At 45.5% G+C, this 22,413-nt stretch overlaps 1 protein-coding gene across 1 annotated transcript in view; it reads right to left on the bottom strand.

Moving 5' to 3' along the window:
• The window catches only part of LOC109898304 (membrane metallo-endopeptidase-like 1), a 32,428-nt gene extending 11,911 nt beyond the window's left edge, over positions 1–20,517 (bottom strand). The window contains exons 1-18 of the mRNA XM_020493247.2: positions 20,378–20,517; positions 16,343–16,518; positions 15,766–15,810; positions 15,393–15,452; positions 15,069–15,230; positions 14,817–14,897; positions 14,565–14,660; positions 11,946–12,064; positions 11,757–11,822; positions 11,522–11,656; positions 11,164–11,253; positions 10,435–10,571; positions 9,963–10,056; positions 9,526–9,654; positions 9,273–9,371; positions 8,599–8,682; positions 8,360–8,463; positions 8,191–8,249 (exon numbers count right to left, since the gene is read on the bottom strand). Of these exons, the coding sequence (XP_020348836.1) occupies positions 8,191–8,249; positions 8,360–8,463; positions 8,599–8,682; positions 9,273–9,371; positions 9,526–9,654; positions 9,963–10,056; positions 10,435–10,571; positions 11,164–11,253; positions 11,522–11,656; positions 11,757–11,822; positions 11,946–12,064; positions 14,565–14,660; positions 14,817–14,897; positions 15,069–15,230; positions 15,393–15,452; positions 15,766–15,810; positions 16,343–16,499 (1,717 nt within the window). The 5' untranslated portion in view covers positions 16,500–16,518; positions 20,378–20,517. The remainder of the gene's footprint in view (positions 1–8,190; positions 8,250–8,359; positions 8,464–8,598; positions 8,683–9,272; positions 9,372–9,525; positions 9,655–9,962; positions 10,057–10,434; positions 10,572–11,163; positions 11,254–11,521; positions 11,657–11,756; positions 11,823–11,945; positions 12,065–14,564; positions 14,661–14,816; positions 14,898–15,068; positions 15,231–15,392; positions 15,453–15,765; positions 15,811–16,342; positions 16,519–20,377) is intronic.
• Positions 20,518–22,413: the final 1,896 nt, after the last annotated feature.

Here is a 22,413-nt window from a genome sequence, read left to right as displayed (position 1 = left end):
GAGGGCTCATACCTACAGAGAGGGCTCATACCTACAAAGAGGGCTCATACCTACAGAGAAGGCTCATACCTACAGAGATGGCTCATACCTACAGAGAGGGCTCATACCTACAAAGAGGGCTCATACCTACAGAGAAGGCTCATACCTACAGAGAGGGTTCATACCTACAGACAGGGCTCATACCTACAGAGAAGGCTCATACCTACAGAGAGGGCTCATACCTACAAAGAGGGCTCATACCTACAGAGAGGGCTCATACCTACAGAGAGGGCTCATACCTACAAAGAGGGCTCATACCCACAGAGTAGGCTCATATCTACAGAGAGGGCTCATACCTACAGGGAGGGCTCATATCTACAGAGAGGGCTCATACCTACAGAGAAGGCTCATACCTACAGAGAATGCTCATACCTACAGAGAGTGTTCATATCTACAGAGAGGGCTCATACCTACAGAGAAGGCTCATACCTACAGAGAGGTCTCACACCTACAGAGAAGGCTCATACCTACAGAGAAGGCTCATACCTAGAGAGAGGGCTCATACCTACAGAGAAGGCTCATGCCTACAGAGATGGCTCATACCTACAGAGAGGGCTCATACCTACAAAGAGGGCTCATACCTACAGAGAAGGCTCATACATACAGAGAGGGTTCATACCAACAGCGAGGGCTCATACCTACAGAGAAGGCTCATGCCTACAGAGAGGGCTCATACCTACAAAGAGGGCTCATACCTACAGAGAGGGCTCATACCTACAGGGAAGGCTCATACCTAAAGAGAGGACTCATACCTACAGAGAAGGCTCATATCTACAGAGAGGGCTCATACCTACAGAGAAGGCTCATACCCACAGAGAAGGCTCATACCTACAGAGAGGGATCATACCTACAGAGAAGGCTCATACCTACAGAGAAGGCTCATACCTACAGAGAAGGCGCATACCTACAAGAGGGCTCATACCTACAGAGAAGGCTCATACCCACAGAGAAGGCTCATACCTACAGAGAGGGCTCATACCTACAGAGAAGGCTCCTAACTACAGACAAGGCTCATACCTACAAAGAGGGCTCATACCTACAGTGAAGGCTCATACCTACAGAGAGGGCTCATACCTACAGAGAAGGCTCATACCTACAGAGAGGGCTCATACCTACAGAGAGGGTTCATACCTATAGAGATGGCTCATACCTACAGAGAAGGCTCATACCTACAGAGAAGGCTCATACAGACAGAGAGGGCTCATACCTACAGAGAAGGCTCATACCTACAGAGAAGGCGCATACCTACAAAGAGGGCTCATACCTACAGAGAAGGCTCATATCCACAGAGAAGGCTCATACCTACAGAGAGGGCTCAGACCTACAGAGAAGGCTCATACCTACAGAGAAGGCTCATACCTACAGAGAGTGCTCATACCTACAAAGAGGGCTCATACCTACAGAGAGGGCTCATACCTACAGAAAAGGTTTATACCTACAGAGAAGGCTCATACCTACAAAGAGGGCTCATACCTACAGAGAAGGTTCATACCCACAGAGAGGGCTCATACCTACAGAGAAGGCTCATACCTACAGTGATGGCTCATACCTACAGAGAGGGCTCATACCTACAAAGAGGGCTCATACCTACAGAGAAGGCTCATACCTACAGAGAGGGTTCATACCTACAGAGAGGGCTCATACCTATAGAGAAGGCTCATACGTACAGAGAAGGCTCATACCTACAGTAAGGGCTCATACCTACAGTGATGGCTCATACCTACAGAGAGGGCTCATACCTACAAAGAGGGCTCATACCTACAGAGAAGGCTCATACCTACAGAGAGGGTTCATACCTACAGAGAGGGCTCACACCTACAGAGAAGGCTCATACCTAGAGAGAGGGCTCATACCTACAGAGAAGGCTCATACCTACAGAGAAGGCTCATACCTACAAAGAGGGCTCATACCTACAGAGAAGGCTCATACCCACAGAGAAGGCTCATACCTACAGAGAAGGCTCATACCTAGAGAGAGGGCTCATACCTACAGAGAAGGCTCATACCTACAGTGATTGCTCATACCTACAGAGAAGGCTCATACCTACAAAGAGGGCTCATACCTACAGAGAAGGCTCATATCTACAGAGAGGGCTCACACCTACAGAGAAGGCTCATACCCACAGAGAAGGCTCATACCTACAGAGAAGGCTCATACCTAGAGAGAGTGCTCATACCTACAGAGAAGGCTCATACCTAGAGAGAGGGCTCATACCTACAGAGAAGGCTCATACCTACAGTGATGGCTCATACCTACAGAGAGGGCTCATACCTACAAAGAGGGCTCATACCTACAGAGAAGGCTCATACCTACAGAGAGGGTTCATAACTACAGAGAGGGCTCATACCTATAGAGAAGGCTCATACCTACAGAGAAGGCTCATACCTACAGTAAGGGCTCATACCTATAGAGAAGGCTCATACCTACAGAGAAGGCTCATACCTACAGAGAGGGCTCATACCTACAAAGAGGGCTCATACCTACAGAGAAGGCTCATATCTACAGAGAGGGTTCATACCTACAGAGAGGGCTCATACCCACAGAGAAGGCTCATACCTACAGAGAAGGCTCATACCTAGAGAGAGTGCTCATACCTACAGAGAAGGCTCATACCTACAGAGATGGCTCATATCTACAGAGAGGGCTCATACCTACAGAAAGGGCTCATACCTACAAAGAGGGCTCATATCTACAGGGAGGGCTCATATCCATAGAGAGGGCTCATATCTACAGAGAGGGCTCATACCTACAGAGAAGGCTCATATCTACAGAGAGGGCTCATACCTACAGAGAAGGCTCATATCTACAGAGAGGGCTCATATCCATAGAGAGGGCTCATATCTACAGAGAGGGCTCATACCTACAGAGAAGGCTCATATCTACAGAGAGGGCTCATACCTACAGAGAAGGCTCATATCTACAGAGGGGGCTCATACCTACAGGGAGGGCTCATACCTACAGAGAAGGCTCATACCCACAGAGAAGGCTCATACCTACAGAGAAGGCTCATACCTAGAGAGAGGGCTCATACCTACAGAGAAGGCTCATACCTACAGAGATGGCTCATACCTACAGAGAGGGCTCATACCTACAAAGAGGGCTCATACCTACAGAGAAGGCTCATACCTACAGAGAGGGTTCATACCTACAGACAGGGCTCATACCTACAGAGAAGGCTCATACCTACAGAGAGGGCTCATACCTACAAAGAGGGCTCATACCTACAGAGAGGGCTCATACCTACAGAGAGGGCTCATACCTACAAAGAGGGCTCATATCTACAGAGAGGGCTCAAATCTATAGAGAGGGCTCATATCTACAGAGAGGGCTCATACCTACAGAGAAGGCTCATATCTACAGAGAGGGCTCATACCTACAGAGAAGGCTCATACCTACAGAGAAGGCTCATAACTACAAAGAGGGCTCATACCTACAGAGAAGGCTCATACCCACAGAGAAGGCTCATACCTACAGAGAAGGCTCATACCTAGAGAGAGGGCTCATACCTACAGAGAAGGCTCATACATACAGTAAGGGCTCATACCTATAGAGAAGGCTCATACCTACAGAGAAGGCTCATACCTACAGAGAGGGCTCATACCTACAAAGAGGGCTCATACCACAGAGAAGGCTCATATCTACAGAGAGGGCTCACACCTACAGAGAAGGCTCATACCTACAGAGAGGGCTCATACCTACAGAGAAGGCTCATACCTACAGAGAAGGCTCATACCTACAAAGAGGGCTCATACCTACAGAGAGGGCTCATACCCACAGAGAAGGCTCATACCTACAGAGAAGGCTCATACCTAGAGAGAGTGCTCATACCTACAGAGAAGGCTCATACCTACAGAGATGGCTCATATCTACAGAGAGGGCTCATACCTACAGAAAGGGCTCATACCTACAAAGAGGGCTCATATCTACAGAGAGGTCTCATATCTATAGAGAGGGCTCATATCTACAGAGAGGGCTCATACCTACAGAGAAGGCTCATATCTACAGAGAGGGCTCATACCTAAAGAGAAGGCTCATATCTACAGAGAGGGCTCATATCCATAGAGAGGGCTCATATCTACAGAGAGGGCTCATACCTACAGAGAAGGCTCATATCTACAGAGAGGGCTCATACCCACAGAGTAGGCACATATCTACAGAGAGGGCTCATACCTACAGGGAGGGCTCATATCTACAGAGAGGGCTCATACCTACAGAGAAGGCTCATACTTACAGAGAATGCTCATACCTACAGAGAGGGTTCATATCTACAGAGAGGGCTCATACCTACAGAGAAGGCTCATACCTACAGAGAGGGCTCATACCTACAAAGAGGGCTCATACCTACAGAGAAGGCTCATATCTACAGAGAGGTCTCACACCTACAGAGAAGGCTCATACCTACAGAGAAGGCTCATACCTAGAGAGAGGGCTCATACCTACAGAGAAGGCTCATGCCTACAGAGATGACTCATACCTACAGAGAGGGCTCATACCTACAAAGAGGGCTCATACCTACAGAGAAGGCTCATACCTACAGAGAGGGCTCATACCTACAGAGAAGGCTCATACCTACAGAGAAGGCTCATACCTACAGAGAGGGCTCATACCTACAAAGAGGGCTCATACCTACAGAGAGGGCTCATACCTACAGAGAGGGCTCATACCTACAAAGAGGGCTCATATCTACAGAGAGGGCTCATATCTATAGAGAGGGCTCATATCTACAAAGAGGGCTCATACCTACAGAGAAGGCTCATACCTACAGAGATGGCTCATATCTACAGAGAGGGCTCATACCTACAGAAAGGGCTCATACCTACAAAGAGGGCTCATATCTACAGAGAGGTCTCATATCTATAGAGAGGGCTCATATCTACAGAGAGGGCTCATACCTACAGAGAAGGCTCATATCTACAGAGAGGGCTCATACCTAAAGAGAAGGCTCATATCTACAGAGAGGGCTCATATCCATAGAGAGGGCTCATATCTACAGAGAGGGCTCATACCTACAGAGAAGGCTCATATCTACAGAGAGGGCTCATACCCACAGAGTAGGCTCATATCTACAGAGAGGGCTCATACCTACAGGGAGGGCTCATACCTACAGAGAATGCTCATACCTACAGAGAGGGTTCATATCTACAGAGAGGGCTCATACCTACAGAGAAGGCTCATACCTACAGAGAGGGCTCATACCTACAAAGAGGGCTCATACCTACAGAGAAGGCTCATATCTACAGAGAGGTCTCACACCTACAGAGAAGGCTCATACCTACAGAGAAGGCTCATACCTAGAGAGAGGGCTCATACCTACAGAGAAGGCTCATGCCTACAGAGATGGCTCATACCTACAGAGAAGGCTCATACCTACAGAGAGGGTTCATACCAACAGCGAGGGCTCATACCTACAGAGAAGGCTCATACCTACAGAGAGGGCTCATACCTACAAAGAGGGCTCATACCTACAGAGAGGGCTCATACCTACAGAGAGGGCTCATACCTACAAAGAGGGCTCATATCTACAGAGAGGGCTCATATCTATAGAGAGGGCTCATATCTACAGAGAGGGCTCATACCTACAGAGAAGGCTCATACCTACAGAGATGGCTCATATCTACAGAGAGGGCTCATACCTACAGAAAGGGCTCATACCTACAAAGAGGGCTCATATCTACAGAGAGGTCTCATATCTATAGAGAGGGCTCATATCTACAGAGAGGGCTCATACCTACAGAGAAGGCTCATATCTACAGAGAGGGCTCATACCTAAAGAGAAGGCTCATATCTACAGAGAGGGCTCATATCCATAGAGAGGGCTCATATCTACAGAGAGGGCTCATACCTACAGAGAAGGCTCATATCTACAGAGAGGGCTCATACCCACAGAGTAGGCTCATATCTACAGAGAGGGTTCATACCAACAGCGAGGGCTCATACCTACAGAGAAGGCTCATACCTACAGAGAGGGCTCATACCTACAAAGAGGGCTCATACCTACAGAGAGGGCTCATACCTACAAAGAGGGCTCATATCTACAGAGAGGGCTCATATCTATAGAGAGGGCTCATATCTACAGAGAGGGCTCATACCTACAGAGAAGGCTCATATCTACAGAGAGGGCTCATACCTACAGAGAAGGCTCATACCTACAGAGAAGGCTCATAACTACAAAGAGGGCTCATACCTACAGAGAAGGCTCATACCCACAGAGAAGGCTCATACCTACAGAGAAGGCTCATACCTAGAGAGAGGGCTCATACCTACAGAGAAGGCTCATACCTACAGAGATGGCTCATACCTACAGAGAGGGCTCATACCTACAAAGAAGGCTCAGACCTACAGAGAAGGCTCATACCTACGGAGAGGGTTCATACCTACAGAGAAGGCTCATACCTACAGAGAGGGCTCACACCTACAAAGAAGGCTCATACCTAGAGAGAGGGCTCATACCTACAGAGAAGGCTCATACCTACAGAGAAGGCTCATACCTACAAAGAGGGCTCATACCTACAGAGAAGGCTCATACCCACAGAGAAGGCTCATACCTACAGAGAAGGCTCATACCCACAGAGAAGGCTCATACCTACAGAGAAGGCTCATACCTAGAGAGAAGGCTCATACCTACAGAGAGGGCTCATACCTACAAAGAGGGCTCATACCTACAGAGAAGGCTCATATCTACAGAGAGGTCTCACCTACAGAGATGGCTCATACCTACAGAGGGGATTCATACCTACAGAGAAGGCTCATACCCACAGAGAAGGCTCATACCTACAGAGAAGGCTCATACCTAGAGAGAGGGCTCATACCTACAGAGAAGGCTCATACCTACAGAGATGGCTAATACCTACAGAGAGGGCTCATACCTACAAAGAGGGCTCATACCTACAGAGAAGGCTCATACCTACAGAGAGGGTTCATACCTACAGAGAGGGCTCATACCTACAGAGAGGGCTCATACCTACAAAGAGGGCTCATATCTACAAAGAGGGCTCATATCTACAGAGAGGGCTCGTATCTATAGAGAGGGCTCGTATCTACAGAGAGGGCTCATACCTACAGGGAGGGCTCATATCTACAGAGAGAGCTCATACCCACAGAGAGGGCTCATACCTACAAAGAGGGCTCATACCTACAGAGAAGGCTCATACCTACAGAAAATAGTCATATATATGGGCTCATAAGACTGTTAAATAGCTAACAGAATAGCTTTGAGACTATTTTTGCCCTGTGTCTATGCACGCTCACCGGACTCTACACACTCACTCAAACTGACATTCCAATGCACACATAAACTCTACACACACGCACTCACATACAGTCACCATTTACACTGCTGCTTCTCTAAATCTCATATCCTGATATGCCTAGTCACCTTACCCCTATACATGTCTATGGTATTGGAACTGAATAAATGAATAAATGTTTCATTTATTGTGTGTTTTTGACAACCTTATGTTATTTTTTGTGGTATATTGATATTGATTACTGTATTATTGGGTTTGAAGCTTTCAAGAAAGGCATTTCACTGTACTTCTGCATGTGACTTTAAAAGGTGAAACTTCACACAGCATAGCACTCACATCAGAGCCAAACCATAATAGTCACCAGGTGGTCTGTCTGTCAGCTTCCAGTAAGAGTACAAATAGACCCAAAGGAATGGCTTGAAGAGTTGTGTAATATTTCACTATGGTTCAGGGGAAGAAATGTTCAATGTAATGTTTAATGTTCTGTATGTAACGCAATATTATCACAACCAAATGCAAACGAGTCCCTATTCAAAATACATCCCTTTTATTTGCTGCATGTATTCACATCATTTCTTAAATCAGGAGTTGACTGTTTTATCTGCTCCAGTTAGCTGCCAGCTGCATGTATTCACATCATTTCTTAAATCAGGAGTTGACTGTTTTATCTGCTCCAGTTAGCTGCCAGCTGCATGTATTCACATCATTTCTTAAATCAGGAGTTGACTGTTTTTCAATCATTCAATAACTTGTAAGAAATAAATCCTTTGCTAGTATAGAAACAAATACTGTAGTCACAATTATTGTTAGTAAGGGATATCCTTAAGTCAGGATTGGTCGGCGATAGATAACTTCAGATGGATGACGAAAGATGCAGCCAGTGTGGTGGCTGTTGTCATCTTACCTATCTGGTTTCTGTTTGGTGAGTAGAAAGCATTGACCACAGCAGCACCAATGATCCACCTAGAAAAAAACACTAGAATATAGATCTCACCATTTAAGAGGGAATGTGGAATGTGTACATGTGTTTATGTTCACGTGTGTCTATGTGAGGCTAAATGGATGTATCTTACATGTCTGGGTTGACCGGCTCTCTCAGCTTCTTCAAACTCTTGTGTGCTTCAGCCTGCAGGTTCTCAAGGATGTTCTCAAAGTAGTTCTCCTCGCTAAAGTTCAACTGCAGACAGAGACCAGATCATCAGAAAAAATCTAGACGACAATTTGTACATCCATTTCACTCTGAAAAGGAGGATTTATCATAATCCTTTGAGGCCCAAAGGGGCTAATGTGTAGACAGGTCTCACAGACATACATGGGCATATTCCTGGTCAAGCTTCAGATTGCTCTCCTCCAGAATGTGGTCAGGATAGCCAATATGCTCCTTAATGGCCATGGCCTGTAACATAGAGCAATAGAACAGTCAGCTGGTAAGTTCTTTCTTTTACATATTCAAAACACTGATGATGTACAGGTAACTGCCAAAATAATGGAAACACTAGAGTACATGAGGGGATACAAAGTATATTGAAAGCAGGTGCTTCCACCCAGGTGTGGTTTCAGAGTTAATTAAGCAATTAACATCATGCTTAGGGTCAAGTATAAAAATGCTGTGCAGGCCATTATTTTGGCTACCATGGCCATGCCCCTATAGGATGATAATGTCCCCATCCACAAGGCACAAGTGGACACAATGGTTTGATGAGCATGAAAACAATGTAAACCATATGACATGGCTGTCTCAGTCACCAGATCTCAACCCAATTGAACACTTATGGGAGATTCTGAAGCGGCACCTGAGAGTGTTTTCCACCATCATCAAATTATGGAATTTCTCGTGGAAGAATGGTGTCGCATCCCTCCAATAGAGTTCCAGACACTTGTAGAAACTTGTAGAATTGAAGCTGGTGGTGGCCCAACACCCTATTAAGACACTTTATGAATTTGTTTCTATTATTTTGCAACTAGCTGTACATTGTATGTTTGTACCTTCTCTCTTGCTTTTTCCTTAGACTGGTCATCCATCCAGCTCAACTCCTCTAGCGTTTCCACGTACGCTTCCTGGATCTTACTGATGAGATCACTAACCTGCCCACACAAAGAGATAATATATTAATTTACAGGGAAAGCAAACACAAACACACACACAAAGTGCAGACTAAACTGCTGTAGTGACAGTGATTATAGAAGCCGGAGCAGATTTTCCTGTTTTGTCTGCATCCTGCCTACAGGAGTGACTCACCATGCGTTTACTCTCGCCAGCAAAGGTCTCTCGCACATACAGAGCCCCCACTGCATTCTCCATGCTGCCCTGGACATAACGCACACAGTCTCTCCACCGCGCGTCCTCTACTGTCGTCCCATACAGGGCCTGACCACACAGACAGACCGTCAAAGTTGCCACACGTTTATACATGAATGAGCTTTTCAATGTGTCTGTTTCTAAGGGCTCATTAAATCTGTATCGTTGAAGTGTTACAGATTGCGCAATATACATTTTAAGGTAATTTCCAATTGAGCCGACATATGCATGCAGCATTTACCGTGAATGCATTCTTCGCTATCGCGGGAACATTGCCTTTGAATTTCCATCACAATGTAATGCTGAATTTATTTCCACGATTTGGATTGAATGGAGCCCTAAGGGTGCTCCTAGATGTGCTCATATCTCTGTCTCACCTTTCTATAGTGTGCCCTGGCATCTTTGAAGCGGCGACTAAGGCTGCTGACTCTCTCCATGACAACCTGCCAGGTGAGGTAGTTCTGTATGGTTCTGGAGGAGGAGACATTTCACCCAATAATGTCCCTCAATCACTCAACCAATGGATATACTGTACGTGACACACAGCGCTAGATGATGCAACCACAAATCTAAAAAGGTTTCCAAAAGGGTTCTTCGGCTGTCCCCATAAGATAACCATTTTTGGTTCCAGGTAGAACCCTTTTGGTTTCTTTTTAGAACCCTCTGGGGAAAGGGTTTTACATGGAACCCAACAGAGTTCTGCCTGAAGCCAAATAACCATTTTGTTTTAGGTTCTAGATAACACCTTTTTGTTCTAAGAGTGTACCGTTCTGCATGACTCACATGATAAATCACAGTAGATAAAATATTGATAGAGGCAAATTTGAACTACACATCATCAGCTCTGACCTGACAGTGTGTTTGGAGAGCACTTTGTTCATCTTATCCAGGTAAGGGGAGCTATAGACCACCACCTCCTCTTCCAGCTGTACCTTCACAGCCACGCTGGACAACACACCACGCACAAACCTTGTCCAGTTAAAACCCTGGAAGAAATAGCATTGTTTTTGTTAGTAATATTAGTCTGAGGCTTGTTCTGCAATCTACAAGTGCATTTTGTAGCGATCTTAACCTAACAACTAGCGACCTCGTCAAGAAGCTCTGACCTCTTGGCGTAATGGCTAAGGTGTTGGGTTGACAGTCGCTGGACCCAGGTTTGAGTCCCTGTCGAGGCAACCCCCAAATTTACTACATTGGTGTCAGAAGTAGGATGAGGCCATCGGAAAGGCGTGTACATGTGAGGGACTTGGTATAGAGAAGCGTGGGAACACGCTCTCCCGATGGAAAGGGGTAATGTAACAACCTTAATGTATGCACTCTGGATAAGAGGATCTGCTAAATGACTCAAACGTAAACCAACAAGATCATCAAGGGGTTTGGACCTCTTAGCGTAACGGTTAAGGTGTTGGCTTGACAGTCGCTGGACCCGGGCTCGAGTCCCAGTCGTGGCTACCCCCGAATTCGCTACAATATATATATATATATAGTATAAAACATTGTTTTCTTTATATAGACAATGCCATTAGATTTAGGTCTCAAGTCGTATCCACTTGAAATCATTAGAGTTGAAGCACTTACGTTGAGATTGAAGGACTCCTGCAGCTCAGTCAGGGTCATCTTTTTGTAGAGAATTGTGACATCCTGCCGCTCCTCTGCAGGGGATGTGGCCTATGACATGACAAGACAGAAAGCATAGGCCTACAGTCATTTCTGATGCATTGAAATGTAAGGTGACAAACACTGTAATTAGCCATAATGTTGATCGATTCAAGTTTTTAACATGTAGATGACATGTAGTACAGTATAGTTGATTTCATCCGACTCTATTAGATGTATAAGATTTAATAAGAGGGGATAAATCCACCTCATTTGTGTTCTTGTCTCTTTTTAACTGTTGTCACAGTTCCGGTTCCTGTTGTGACAGGCCGGCACTCACATTTGCAATATCTGTTTCCAGCTCCAGCACTTGCACCATCTCCTCGACCACACGATCATCTTCCTGGGTCAAGTTCCTGTCTTCCCGGGCAATCCTCACCATGGAAACCATGAACTGCAGGTAGGCCTCTCGAACCTAAAGAGCCACATGACACATACATGCAAAGATGACCTTGTCTTTTCCAGTGCAATGACATTAACAGTACATTAATACACAATACTGTTTATGAAAGTACCCTTTTGTAGTTTCCATCATTGAAGTAATACTCTCTGGATGGCATTCCTAGTCCTGGCTGGTCAATCTGTAAAATAAAAATAGACTTGTTAGTTTTCGTACCACCCAATCAGAATGGGGGAAGATTTAATTTAAAAAAAACACAAGCACTGAACTATTGGAACATTGCGTATTCAAACACTGTCCTTACGTAGATGATGTGGCGCCGGGAGTCGCGGTCATCAGTCCACACATACATATCCAGCAGGACCTTCTTGTGGTAACGAGAGATGAGTGTGGCTAGAGTGTCCTCCAGGCTCCAGGCCTCCTCTGGGATAAAACAATTAAACAATTAAACATAAATACAGTACCAGTCAAAAGTTTGGATACAGCTACTCATTCAGGGGAGTTCCAATTTCTACATTATAGAATAACAGTGAATACATCAAAACTATGAAATAACACCTATGGAATCATGTAGTAACCAAAATAGTGTTAAACAAATCCAAATACACCACCGGTCAAAGATTTTAGAACACCTACTCATTCAAGGGTTTTTCTTGATTTTTTACTATTTTCTACATTGTAGAATAATAGTGAAGACATCAAAACTATGAAATAACACATATGGAAGCATTTAGTAACCAAAAAAGTGTTAAACAAATCAAAATATATTTTATATTTGAGTTTCTTCAAAGTAGCCACCCTTTGCCTTGATGACAGCTTTGCACACTCTCTGTATTCTCTCAACCACCTTCACCTGGAATGCTTTTCCAACAGTCTTGAAGGAGTTCCCTCATATGCTGAGCACTTGTTGGCAGCTTTTCCTTCACTCTGCGGTCCAACTCATCCCAAACCATCTCAATTGGGTTGAGGTCAGGTGATTGTGGCAGTCAGGTCATCTGATGCAGCACTCCATCACTCTCCTTCTTGGTCAAATAGCCCTTACACTGCCTGGAGATGTGTGGGTCATTGTCCTGTTGAAAAACAAATTATAGTGGGACTAAGTGAAAACCAGATGGGATGGCGTGTCGCTGCCAGAAAAGCACCCCCACACCATCACACCTCCTCCTCCATGCTTCACGGTGGGAACCGCACATGCAGAGATCATCCATTCACCTACTCTGCATCTCACAAAGACAGGGCAGTTGGAACCAAAAATCTCACATTTGGACTCATCAGACCAAAGGACAGATTTCCACCGGTCTAATGTCCATTGCTCGTGTTTCTTGGCCCAAGCAAGTCTCTTCTTATTATTGGTGTCCTTTAGTAGTGGTTTCTTTGCACTACTAAAGTAGTAATTCGACCATGAAGGCCTGATTTATGCAGTCTCCTCTGAACAGTTGATGTTGAGATGTGTCTGTTAGTTGAACTCTGTGAAGCATTTATTTGGCTGCATCTGAGGTGCAGTTAACTCTAATGAACTTAACCTCTGCAGCAGAGGTAACTCTGGGTCTTCCATTCCTGTGGCGGTCCTCATGAGAGCCAGTTTCATCATAGCACTTGATGGATTTTGCGACTGCACTTGAAGAAACTTTCAAAGTTCTTGAAATGTTCCACATTGACTGACCTTCATGTCTTAAAGTAATGATGGACTGTTGTTTCTCTTTGCTTATTTGAGCTGCTCTTGCCATAATATGGACTTGGTCCATATTAGGGCTATGTTCTGTATACCACCCCTACCTTATTGCAACACAACTGATTGGCTGAAATGCATTCATTAAGAAGGAAAGACATTCCACAAATGAACTTTTAACAAGGCACACCTGTTAATTGAAATGCATTCCAGGTGATTACCTCATGAAGCTGGTTGAGAGAATTCCAAGAGTGTGCAAAGCTGTCATCAAGGCAAAGGGTGGCTACGTTGAAGAATCTCAAATATAAAATATATTTTGATTTGTTTAACACTTTTTTGGTTACTACATGATTCCATATGTGTTATTTCATAGTTTTGATGTCTTCAATATTATTCTACAATGTAAAAAAAAACAAGAAAAATTAAGAAAAACCCTTAAATGAGTAGGTGTGTCCAAACTTTTGACTGGTTGTGTACATTAAATCTAACATTCAACATCTGGTTGGCAGAGATTAGACTGACTACCTCTCACACAGCCAAGTTTAGATGGCCACTGCCACACAATTTACAGTGCAGTCATAAATCTGTCTGTGCAGATGCACCAGATGCACTTCCACGTTGTAAATTCTGTTTGAGAACCTACATTTAATTACACTGGCGGCAGTCAGGTTTAGGGCAGAGAAAAGCGTTCTAATTTAAGAATCAGTCACAGTCCTGATTGGGAAGCTGCCCACTCAACACATCCACCCCCCGTCACTACACCTGACTGCCCTTCAGTAGAGCCAGGGGGGCCCGCCTGGATGACCATGTCACATGTCACTCACAATCATATCACTCATCATTTCAGTTGGTGGACGTGGGACCAGAAGTCCCCACAACAATAGTAAACTAACAAATATTGGACCAACTGGGGACTTTTTGTTAGTCGCCACAAAGTCAAATGCTATTTCTAGGGCGTTTAGGGTTAAGGTTAGAATTAGTGTTAGAATTATGTTTAGGTGCTAGGGTTAGTTTTAGGTTCAGGGTTAGGAGCCAGGGTTAGGTTTAGGGTTAGGGTTAAGGTTAGGTTTTGGGGTTACGGTTAGGGTTAAGGTGAAGGTTAGGGTTACGATTAGGGTTAGGTTTTGGGTGAAGGTAATAGTTAGAATTAGGGTTAGGTTTAGGGTTAGGGGTCAGAGAAAATAGGATTTTGAATGGGACTGAATTGTGTGTCCCCACATAATAAGTTATACAACACTGTGTGTGTGTCAGTACCAGTAGTGCTGTTCCAGTCCTCTGAGGCAGCAGGCCAGTCTCCTATGCTGTCAATGAGAAGCATGAGTGGCTGGGAGTCGCGCTGCTCTATCAGAGCTACAGAAGACAACACGACACTATTAGCAACACACTGTCAGTCAATCTTACATACAGTACTGTTAATGAATGTTACAGAGTATACAGCTGATTCCGAGACCAAACGTCTGTGTAATAATGTTAGTTTGGAGTTTGGTTGAGAGGCGCCCTACTCACTCTCATTCATGCAGGAGCTGTAGAGAGTTTTGGCCTTCTTGAAGGCGTCACGGTCCTGATCACTCTCAGTCTCAAAAACTCCTGTGAGGAGACGACCAACAGAAACAAAAATGTACCTCATTCTGTCTAGTGATGTGATCTAACACAGAAAGTAGATTTGATTCTGTAAAAAACACTGTATCTGAGCATTGGTCTCTTTTCCGGCACAATGGCTGACCCTGAGGTTCCTATGGAAACATGTCACTGTCTGACCTTTGAGCACAATCTCCAGCCTGTCTCTGAGGATGTCGAAGACACTATGACGGGAGCTGGTCTCTGGGATGACATGACGCTCCAGCCAGCCCCCACAAGCATATTGGTAGAAGTTCTGACACGGCTCCACCGTCGCATCCATGTTCTGCAAGAGACGAGCGGCTGTGGAGGGTAAAGTCAGCGGAGGACGGATAGGGGAGAATGTGAATAACATAGAAGGAAAGGGAATATTATGATGCAGTTATCTGTTATGTTGATATAAAACTGAGTGATGAGTTTTGTTTTTGGAGGACGGACAACCCCATAGCAGGCGGAACTGCTCACCTGCTGTGACGCACTCAGGAGTTGTGCAAACATTGCTGGGGCCAGAACGATACTTCTGCCCTGAAAACATCAAAAAAATAAATACTATTGTCATTCCTGGCAGAGAGTAGGAATTTATTAGCAGCAGCATCAAGGGATTTTAGATTTCTCTGGCAAATCCTTGCTTGATTCTGTCTGTCTGTCTTTCTGTCTGTCTGTCTGGTCTCTGAAATGGCTGTGTCAGCAATGACTCTGTTCTCTCGCTTTTGTCTGACACTGCTGATGAGGCAGCAGAGGGAATTAAAAGGGGATCATTCTCTGTCCAGTTTACATCGTACCGTATCCTATAATATATAAACACATACAGTATTTCAACTCAAGTGTCAAGACTCACCCTCAGTGACTGAGCTCCTTGACACACCAGGTCTATTGGACCGCTCTGCATTGGAGATGAAAAGACACTAAAAACACTTGTTCAGAGCAGGTACTGTACCTAGTACACACAGGAGGCTGGTGGCACCATGATTTGGGAGGACAGGCTCTTGGTAATGGCTGGAGCGGAATAGGTGAAATATTATCAAATACATCAAACACATGGTTTCTATGTGTTTGATACCATTCCATTTGCTCTGTTCCAGCCATTATTATGAGCCGTCCTCCCCTCAGCAACCTCCACTGCTAGTACATTAGGCTAGAACTCGTTGCCTAATTGTATTCTGAAAATTGGTTGCCTATTTATGCCTCAATAGATTTCACAAAACACTCTGGAATAGTTGTCAAAAGATGCTGATAACATTTTCTGTTACTCTCCTATTTTAATAACCTACTGCTTGAATGTGCTTTCAAACAATACAAATCATAACATAAACAGCTGAAACATCACACATGGTATTTCTTCAGTCATTTCCAGTGAGGTGAGTGTAATTAGTGGAGGTCAAACTCTATTTTTATTGTAACTGGGTTGAGCCTACCTCTCAGAGCCGATGTGTAGAGGACTATCAGTCCAGCTAGGGCACAGCTGACCAGCAACAACAGCACAGACAGCCCAATCTCTGCAACAGTCCAACGACGCTTCCCTGGTTTGGTAGATTTTTCCATGATGTCCATTTGGCTTTCGGATTTGCCCATTCTCAGCTCTCCGGGCTCTCTGGAAAAGTAGTGTGGAGAGTGACAGGAACAGGGTACAGCCAGAGAGCGTGCGGTGCGTCCCTGTGTGTGAGTGGGCTGTGTAAACTGATGCAGTGCAACGCTAGTCCCTCAAGTGACCTAGAGCGAGTGAGAAAAACATAGTTGAACCTTTGACTTATCTCTTCTCCATATGAAAGTGTCTCCTTTCTATGCTAATAGTCTAATCAATCACACACTTCCACTTTACATTGTAATGAAATTATTTTGCGTGTCAAATACATGGTGTTCCCTTGACTGCTGCTGTGATGTGGTATTGAACCAGCCTTAGCTGACACTGCATGACAAATTGTGATCTCGGGTGGGGTACTTCGCTATTTTCTGAAAATTACAAGGTTGGGACATAGCGTAAGATTAGTTAAATTAGATATAAAGTGGGTTTCTTACAACATTATTAATAGAATTATGAATTTGTGCATTTAGATTTAAAAAAATGATAGACCTAACTGAATAGGTGTAATGTGGCCCTTTATAATTCTACAGTTGGCTGTACACTTCTCTACAACATGCTTCCAGAGCAATATTTCCTCATCATCGCAATGGTTTATTTGAACACAATATTGCAAATGAACATTTCTGGGGAACAAACCCTCAATTACTAATACCTTTCGGCATCACTTTGCATATATTCACTTATCGGCACCTGTTCCTCCTATACCAGCCTCCTCCTATACCAGCCTCCTTCTATACCAGACTCCTCCAATACCAGCCTCCTCCCATACCAGACTCCTCCAATAACAGCCTCCTCCAATACCAGCCACCCCCTATACCAGCCTCCTCCTATACCAGCCTCCTCCAATACCAGCCACCTCCTATACCAGCCTCCTCCAATACCAGCCTCCTCCAATACCAGCCTCCTCCCATACCAGACTCCTCCAATAACAGCCTCCTCCAATACCAGCCTCCTCCTATTCCAGCCTCCTCCAATACCAGCCTCCTCCTATACCAGCCTCCTCCAATACCAGCCTCCTCCTATACCAGCCTCCTCCAATACCAGCCTCCTCCCATACCAGCCTCCTCCAATATCAGCCTGCTCTTATACCAGCCTGCTCCTATACCAGTCTCCTCCAATACCAGCCTCCACCCATACCAGCCTCCTCCAATACCAGCCTGCTCCTATACCAGCCTGCTCCTATACCAGTTCTCCTCCAATACCAGCCTCCACCCATACCAGCCTCCTCCTATACCAGCCTCCTCCTATACCAGCTTCCTCCAATACCCACTTCCTCCAATTCCAGCCTCCTCCAATACCAGCCTCCTCTTATAATAGCCTCCTCTAATACCAGCCTCCTCCAATACCAGCCTCATCCAATACCAGCCTCCTTCAATACCAGCCTCCTCCAATACCAGCCTCCCCAATACCCAGCCTCCTCCTATACCAGCCTCCTCCAATACCAGCCTCCTCCCATACCAGCCTCCTCCTATACCAGCCTGCTCCTATACCAGTCTCCTCCAATACCAGCCTCCACCCATACCAGCCTCCTCCAATACTAGCCTGCTCCTATACCAGCCTGCTCCTATACCAGTCTCCTCCAATACCAGCCTCCACCCATACCAGCCTCCTCCTATACCAGCCTCCTCCTATACCCGCTTCCTCCAATACCCACTTCCTCCAATACCAGCCTCATCCAATACCAGCCTCCTCCTATACCAGCCTCCTCCCATATCAGTCTCCTCCCATACCAGCCTCCACCCATACCAGCCTCCTCCCATACCAGCCTCCCCTCATACCAGAATCCTCCCATACCAGCATCCTCCAATGCCAGCCTCCTCCAATACCAGCCTCCTCCCATACCAGCCTCCTCCAATACCATTCTCCTCCCATACCGCCTCCTCCCACACCGGCCTCCTCCCACACCAGCCTCCTCCAATACCGGTCTCCTCCCATACCATTCTCCTCCCATACACGCCTCCTCCAATACCAGTCTCCTCCAATACCAGCCTCCTCTGATACAAGCCTCCTCCAATACCAGCCTCCTCCAATACCAGCCTCCTCCCTTACAAGCCTCCTCCCATACCATTCTCCTCCCATACAAGCCTCCTCCAATACCAGCCTGTTGCACACTTTCTCTAGATGACTTCTATTAGGAGTGACAGGAGGCAGGGCTGTAAATAAGAGGTTCATGTCGCTGTGCCCCAGTAACTCCTCTTGATGAATACTCATGGGCACATGTCTGGCACTGCTGTGATGGATGACTGGGGGGAGAGAGGAGGGGGAGGATGGAGGGGGGGGGGGGGGGTTGAAGAGGAGGGAGGATGGAGGGGAGGGAGGGAGGAGGAGAGGATGGAGGGGAGGGAAGATGGAGGATGGATGGGGGAGGATGGAGGGGAGGGAGGGAAGATGGAGGGGTAGAGGACAGGAGGATGGAGGGACAGGATGGAGGCGGGGGAGGATGGAGGGGAGGGAGGATGGAGGGGGAGGGAGGATGGAGGGGTAGAGGAGTGGAGGATGGAGGGGTAGAGGAGGGGAGGATGGAGGGAGAGCATGGAGGGGAGGATGGATGCAGGGGAGGGAGGATGGAGGGGGAGGATGGAGGGCTAGATGAGGGGAGGATGGAGGGGGAGGATGGAGGGAGAGGATGGAGGGGAGGATGGATGCAGGGGAGGGAGGATGGAGGGGGAGGATGGAGGGCTAGATGAGGGGAGGGTGGAGGGGAGGATGGAGGGCTAGATGAGGGGAGGATGGAGGGGGAGGATGGCATACTGTTGTATGTTGGAGGAGCTGCAGGTCTTCACTGCCCATCTCTAATAGATTGGCAGAAGCTGTCTGTCTCTATTTCAGAGCTGCGTGTCTCTGTTGCATTGGTCTGAAGCCGAAAAAGAAAGGAAATTCACAGGAGCACCACAATGCCTACTCCACCCATGCTCTACCAAGGTTTTGGTAATAATAACAATAATAATCATTGAAATGTTTTATATATTTAGATATTGCATATTTGATATCTAATAGGGATTTGATTGTATTGTCATCAAGGACATTTTTCTAAATCAGTTTTCTCACTAATGGTGGTGCTCATGTATGCATTCAATTCTGTTGATATAGGTATTACCCTTATACGTCTTGAAGAATAGATTAGATTTAGTAATCTAGAAAAGAGTCCTTCTATTTAGGCCATGAGCCATGAGACTTGAGCACCATGCGCAGCGTTTCACTTAGTGAATGAGAGCAATGATGCAGTGTTATGGTGTGGATCTGTATGTGTCAAAAGGAAACCTTCGGGTGGAAAATGTAATGGATTGAAATGTTCCTTTCTCTAAAGATATTTTCTCATTAGTTTGGATGACATGTTCGGTGATTGGTACCGTAGCTACTTCTCTAAACTCTCAACTCTGTGCCAGTGTGTCAGGTCAACAGTGTGAACAGTGTATGAATAGTCTAATATACTCACATCTACACATATTGCTTTGTTTATAACTGTATAATTACATAGAAAATGTAACATTGGAATATTTCAACTATTTTGAATTGTTGTCTAGTAGTTTGCTAAAATGACATTTCAGGTGGCGTTGGAGGTATTTGTTGGATGCACAAACATAGCATTCATGGTCGAAATAATCCATATGGTAGTCGACACGTACGATACAGTTTTCATTCAAAATAGAACAGAAAAGTGTTTTCTGACTGGGAGCAAAATGAGACATATATTTTGTAATCTAAATTAAATGACCAGCAAAGATCTTACAAATGAGACTCCAGTTTAAATCCTATGAAAAGCTGAAGCTATAGCAGCTATGAAGGTATACCTGTGTATGAACCTGTCCTGGTACAAGGTGTTCAGAGGTGTGTAGCGAGGGAGTGCCTGTGAGGCAGTGCTCCTTACCTGTATCTGGTCAGTAGAACTCCCTGAGACGTCCCTTACAGCAGGCTGTATTTCCCAGACACCCCTACTGAGCTGTCACCCAGAGCTGGTGTGTGGAGAAATGAGGCTGTGGAACTGGATACTGGAGAGATACTATCTGGTCCAGTTCGCAGCTCAGGGAGTGTGTGTGTGTGAGAGAGAGAGACAGAGTGAGAGAGTGAGTGAGATAGAGATAGAGAGGGGGGGGGGTGAAAGAGTGAGAGACGGAGGGAGGGGTATAGGGAGAAATGGTAGCAGGCTGCCAGTGAGATAGTGAGAGTGATAATAAGAAATCATGAGGAGAAGAAGACTGTTGGGAGGGGGACAGAGAGAGAGAGAGAGAGAGAGAGAGAGAGAGAGAGAGAGAGAGAGAGAGAGAGAGAGAGAGAGAGAGAGAGAGAGAGAGAGAGAGAGAGAGAGAGAGAAAGAGAGAGAGAGAGAGAGAGAGAAAGAGAAAGAGAAAGAGAAAGAGAAAGAGAAAGAGAAAGAGAAAGAGAAAGAGAAAGAGAAAGAGAGAGAGAGACAGACAGACAGACAGAGAGAGAGCGAGAGTACAGGAGAGCGAGAAGCAGAAGAGGGGATAGGAAGATCGCAGTAGGCATCAGTTTCCTCCTCAGTGTTTCATTTTCTCACAGAGGTTTCTATTGAAGGTTCCCAGCTGCTGAGTGAATCAGTGAAAAGGACAAAGGGATGCTGAGAGACGGGAAGCTGCCTGGGAGAGCAACTGGAGAAAAGCATGGCTTACAGGAATCTGCAGAGGGAGTATAGGGAATGTAATGTAGGGAACGTAATATTGTCTCTTTCGTGTCCCAGGTGGAATGAGCAGGTTAAAACCATGTTGTCCCTCTCATGGCTCTACCCTCCAGCCCCAGCCCCAGGGAGGGCACTACTGCTTGGGGGAATTTAGTTAGCTGCTGCCTGGTGCCGCTGCTGGCTGAGACATGAACCCTGCCCTGGTGTCAGATTGAAATGGCGTGGCGCCCAGGCTCATTATCAGGCTGATTAACCACAGTAATTAACTGATATTAGAGAGATAACTGGTCACAGTGTCTCCCACTAACATCCTTCTTCATTCACAAGGTGGCACTCAAAGAAATAGGCTACATAGTGCATATGGCTGGGGAGTGTGCCCTGAGTAAGTGCCCCCATTTCCTAACTTCATAATTACATATGGTAACTCAGTTAAATAATACAGTGACATGTGTGTCACTGCTAACTTAATAGAGAGGACCGTCAACAGCTGGTGAAGAACAGTACAGGTACAGTGTCTGGCTGCGTCCACACAACATTTTAATAGTTAAAACGAAGTGTTCAGGGAGTCGTGACCTTAGTTTTTCAGTAGCCAACTCGCAGCTTGTTGATATGTACTCTATTGTATGTTCATTCTTGTTAATCCTTATATGGCTGATTGTCTGATTAGATGATTGTCTGGATGCTCTCTGTACTCCACCTGTGTATGAAGTGGAGACTGCTCCCAGTGCTCAGGCAAAAGCGTGTGCTAATTTTATTCAAGTGCAGGAGCTCAAATTCAATCATTAGAGATGAATTCAAAATGTTTAAGGCAGTGTATGTTTGTGCTTGCTCAGGCCGTAAGTAAATGCTTCACTGTCTAAATGATTAGGAACTTTGAGAAAACAGGCTTTGAAAGCTTTTTAATTAGGCTATTAGGAATGAAGTCAAGTCATGTTTTTGATGGAGCAGCTAGTATGAGTTTGCTAAAAGCCTGCTGCACTAGTACTCTCATTTGATCCGAATTGTGTTGGGAATTGCAGATACTGTAGGTCTCTGGGGGAAATTGAAAGATTGGGACAGTTATAAATGACACTTGTTGTTTTTATCAAGAACATACTGGACCTTTATGTCTCTTTAATAGAACAAATCAAAATGATATCATTTTCAGTTCCATATAAAATGTCCTCCGTTTTGCTCATTTGTGATGACTGTTTTATCCCCATCATTTATCTTCCTATTCTAGGAATGTATTTATTTATGTTTAATGTTCCATTTATTTTTCTGGA

The sequence above is a fragment of the Oncorhynchus kisutch genome, linkage group LG1 (assembly GCF_002021735.2).
Source record: "Oncorhynchus kisutch isolate 150728-3 linkage group LG1, Okis_V2, whole genome shotgun sequence".
NCBI classification, from domain to species: domain Eukaryota; kingdom Metazoa; phylum Chordata; class Actinopteri; order Salmoniformes; family Salmonidae; genus Oncorhynchus; species Oncorhynchus kisutch.
The sequence above is the reverse complement of the archived record's forward strand: the minus strand, read 5'-3'. Positions and strand labels throughout refer to the sequence as shown.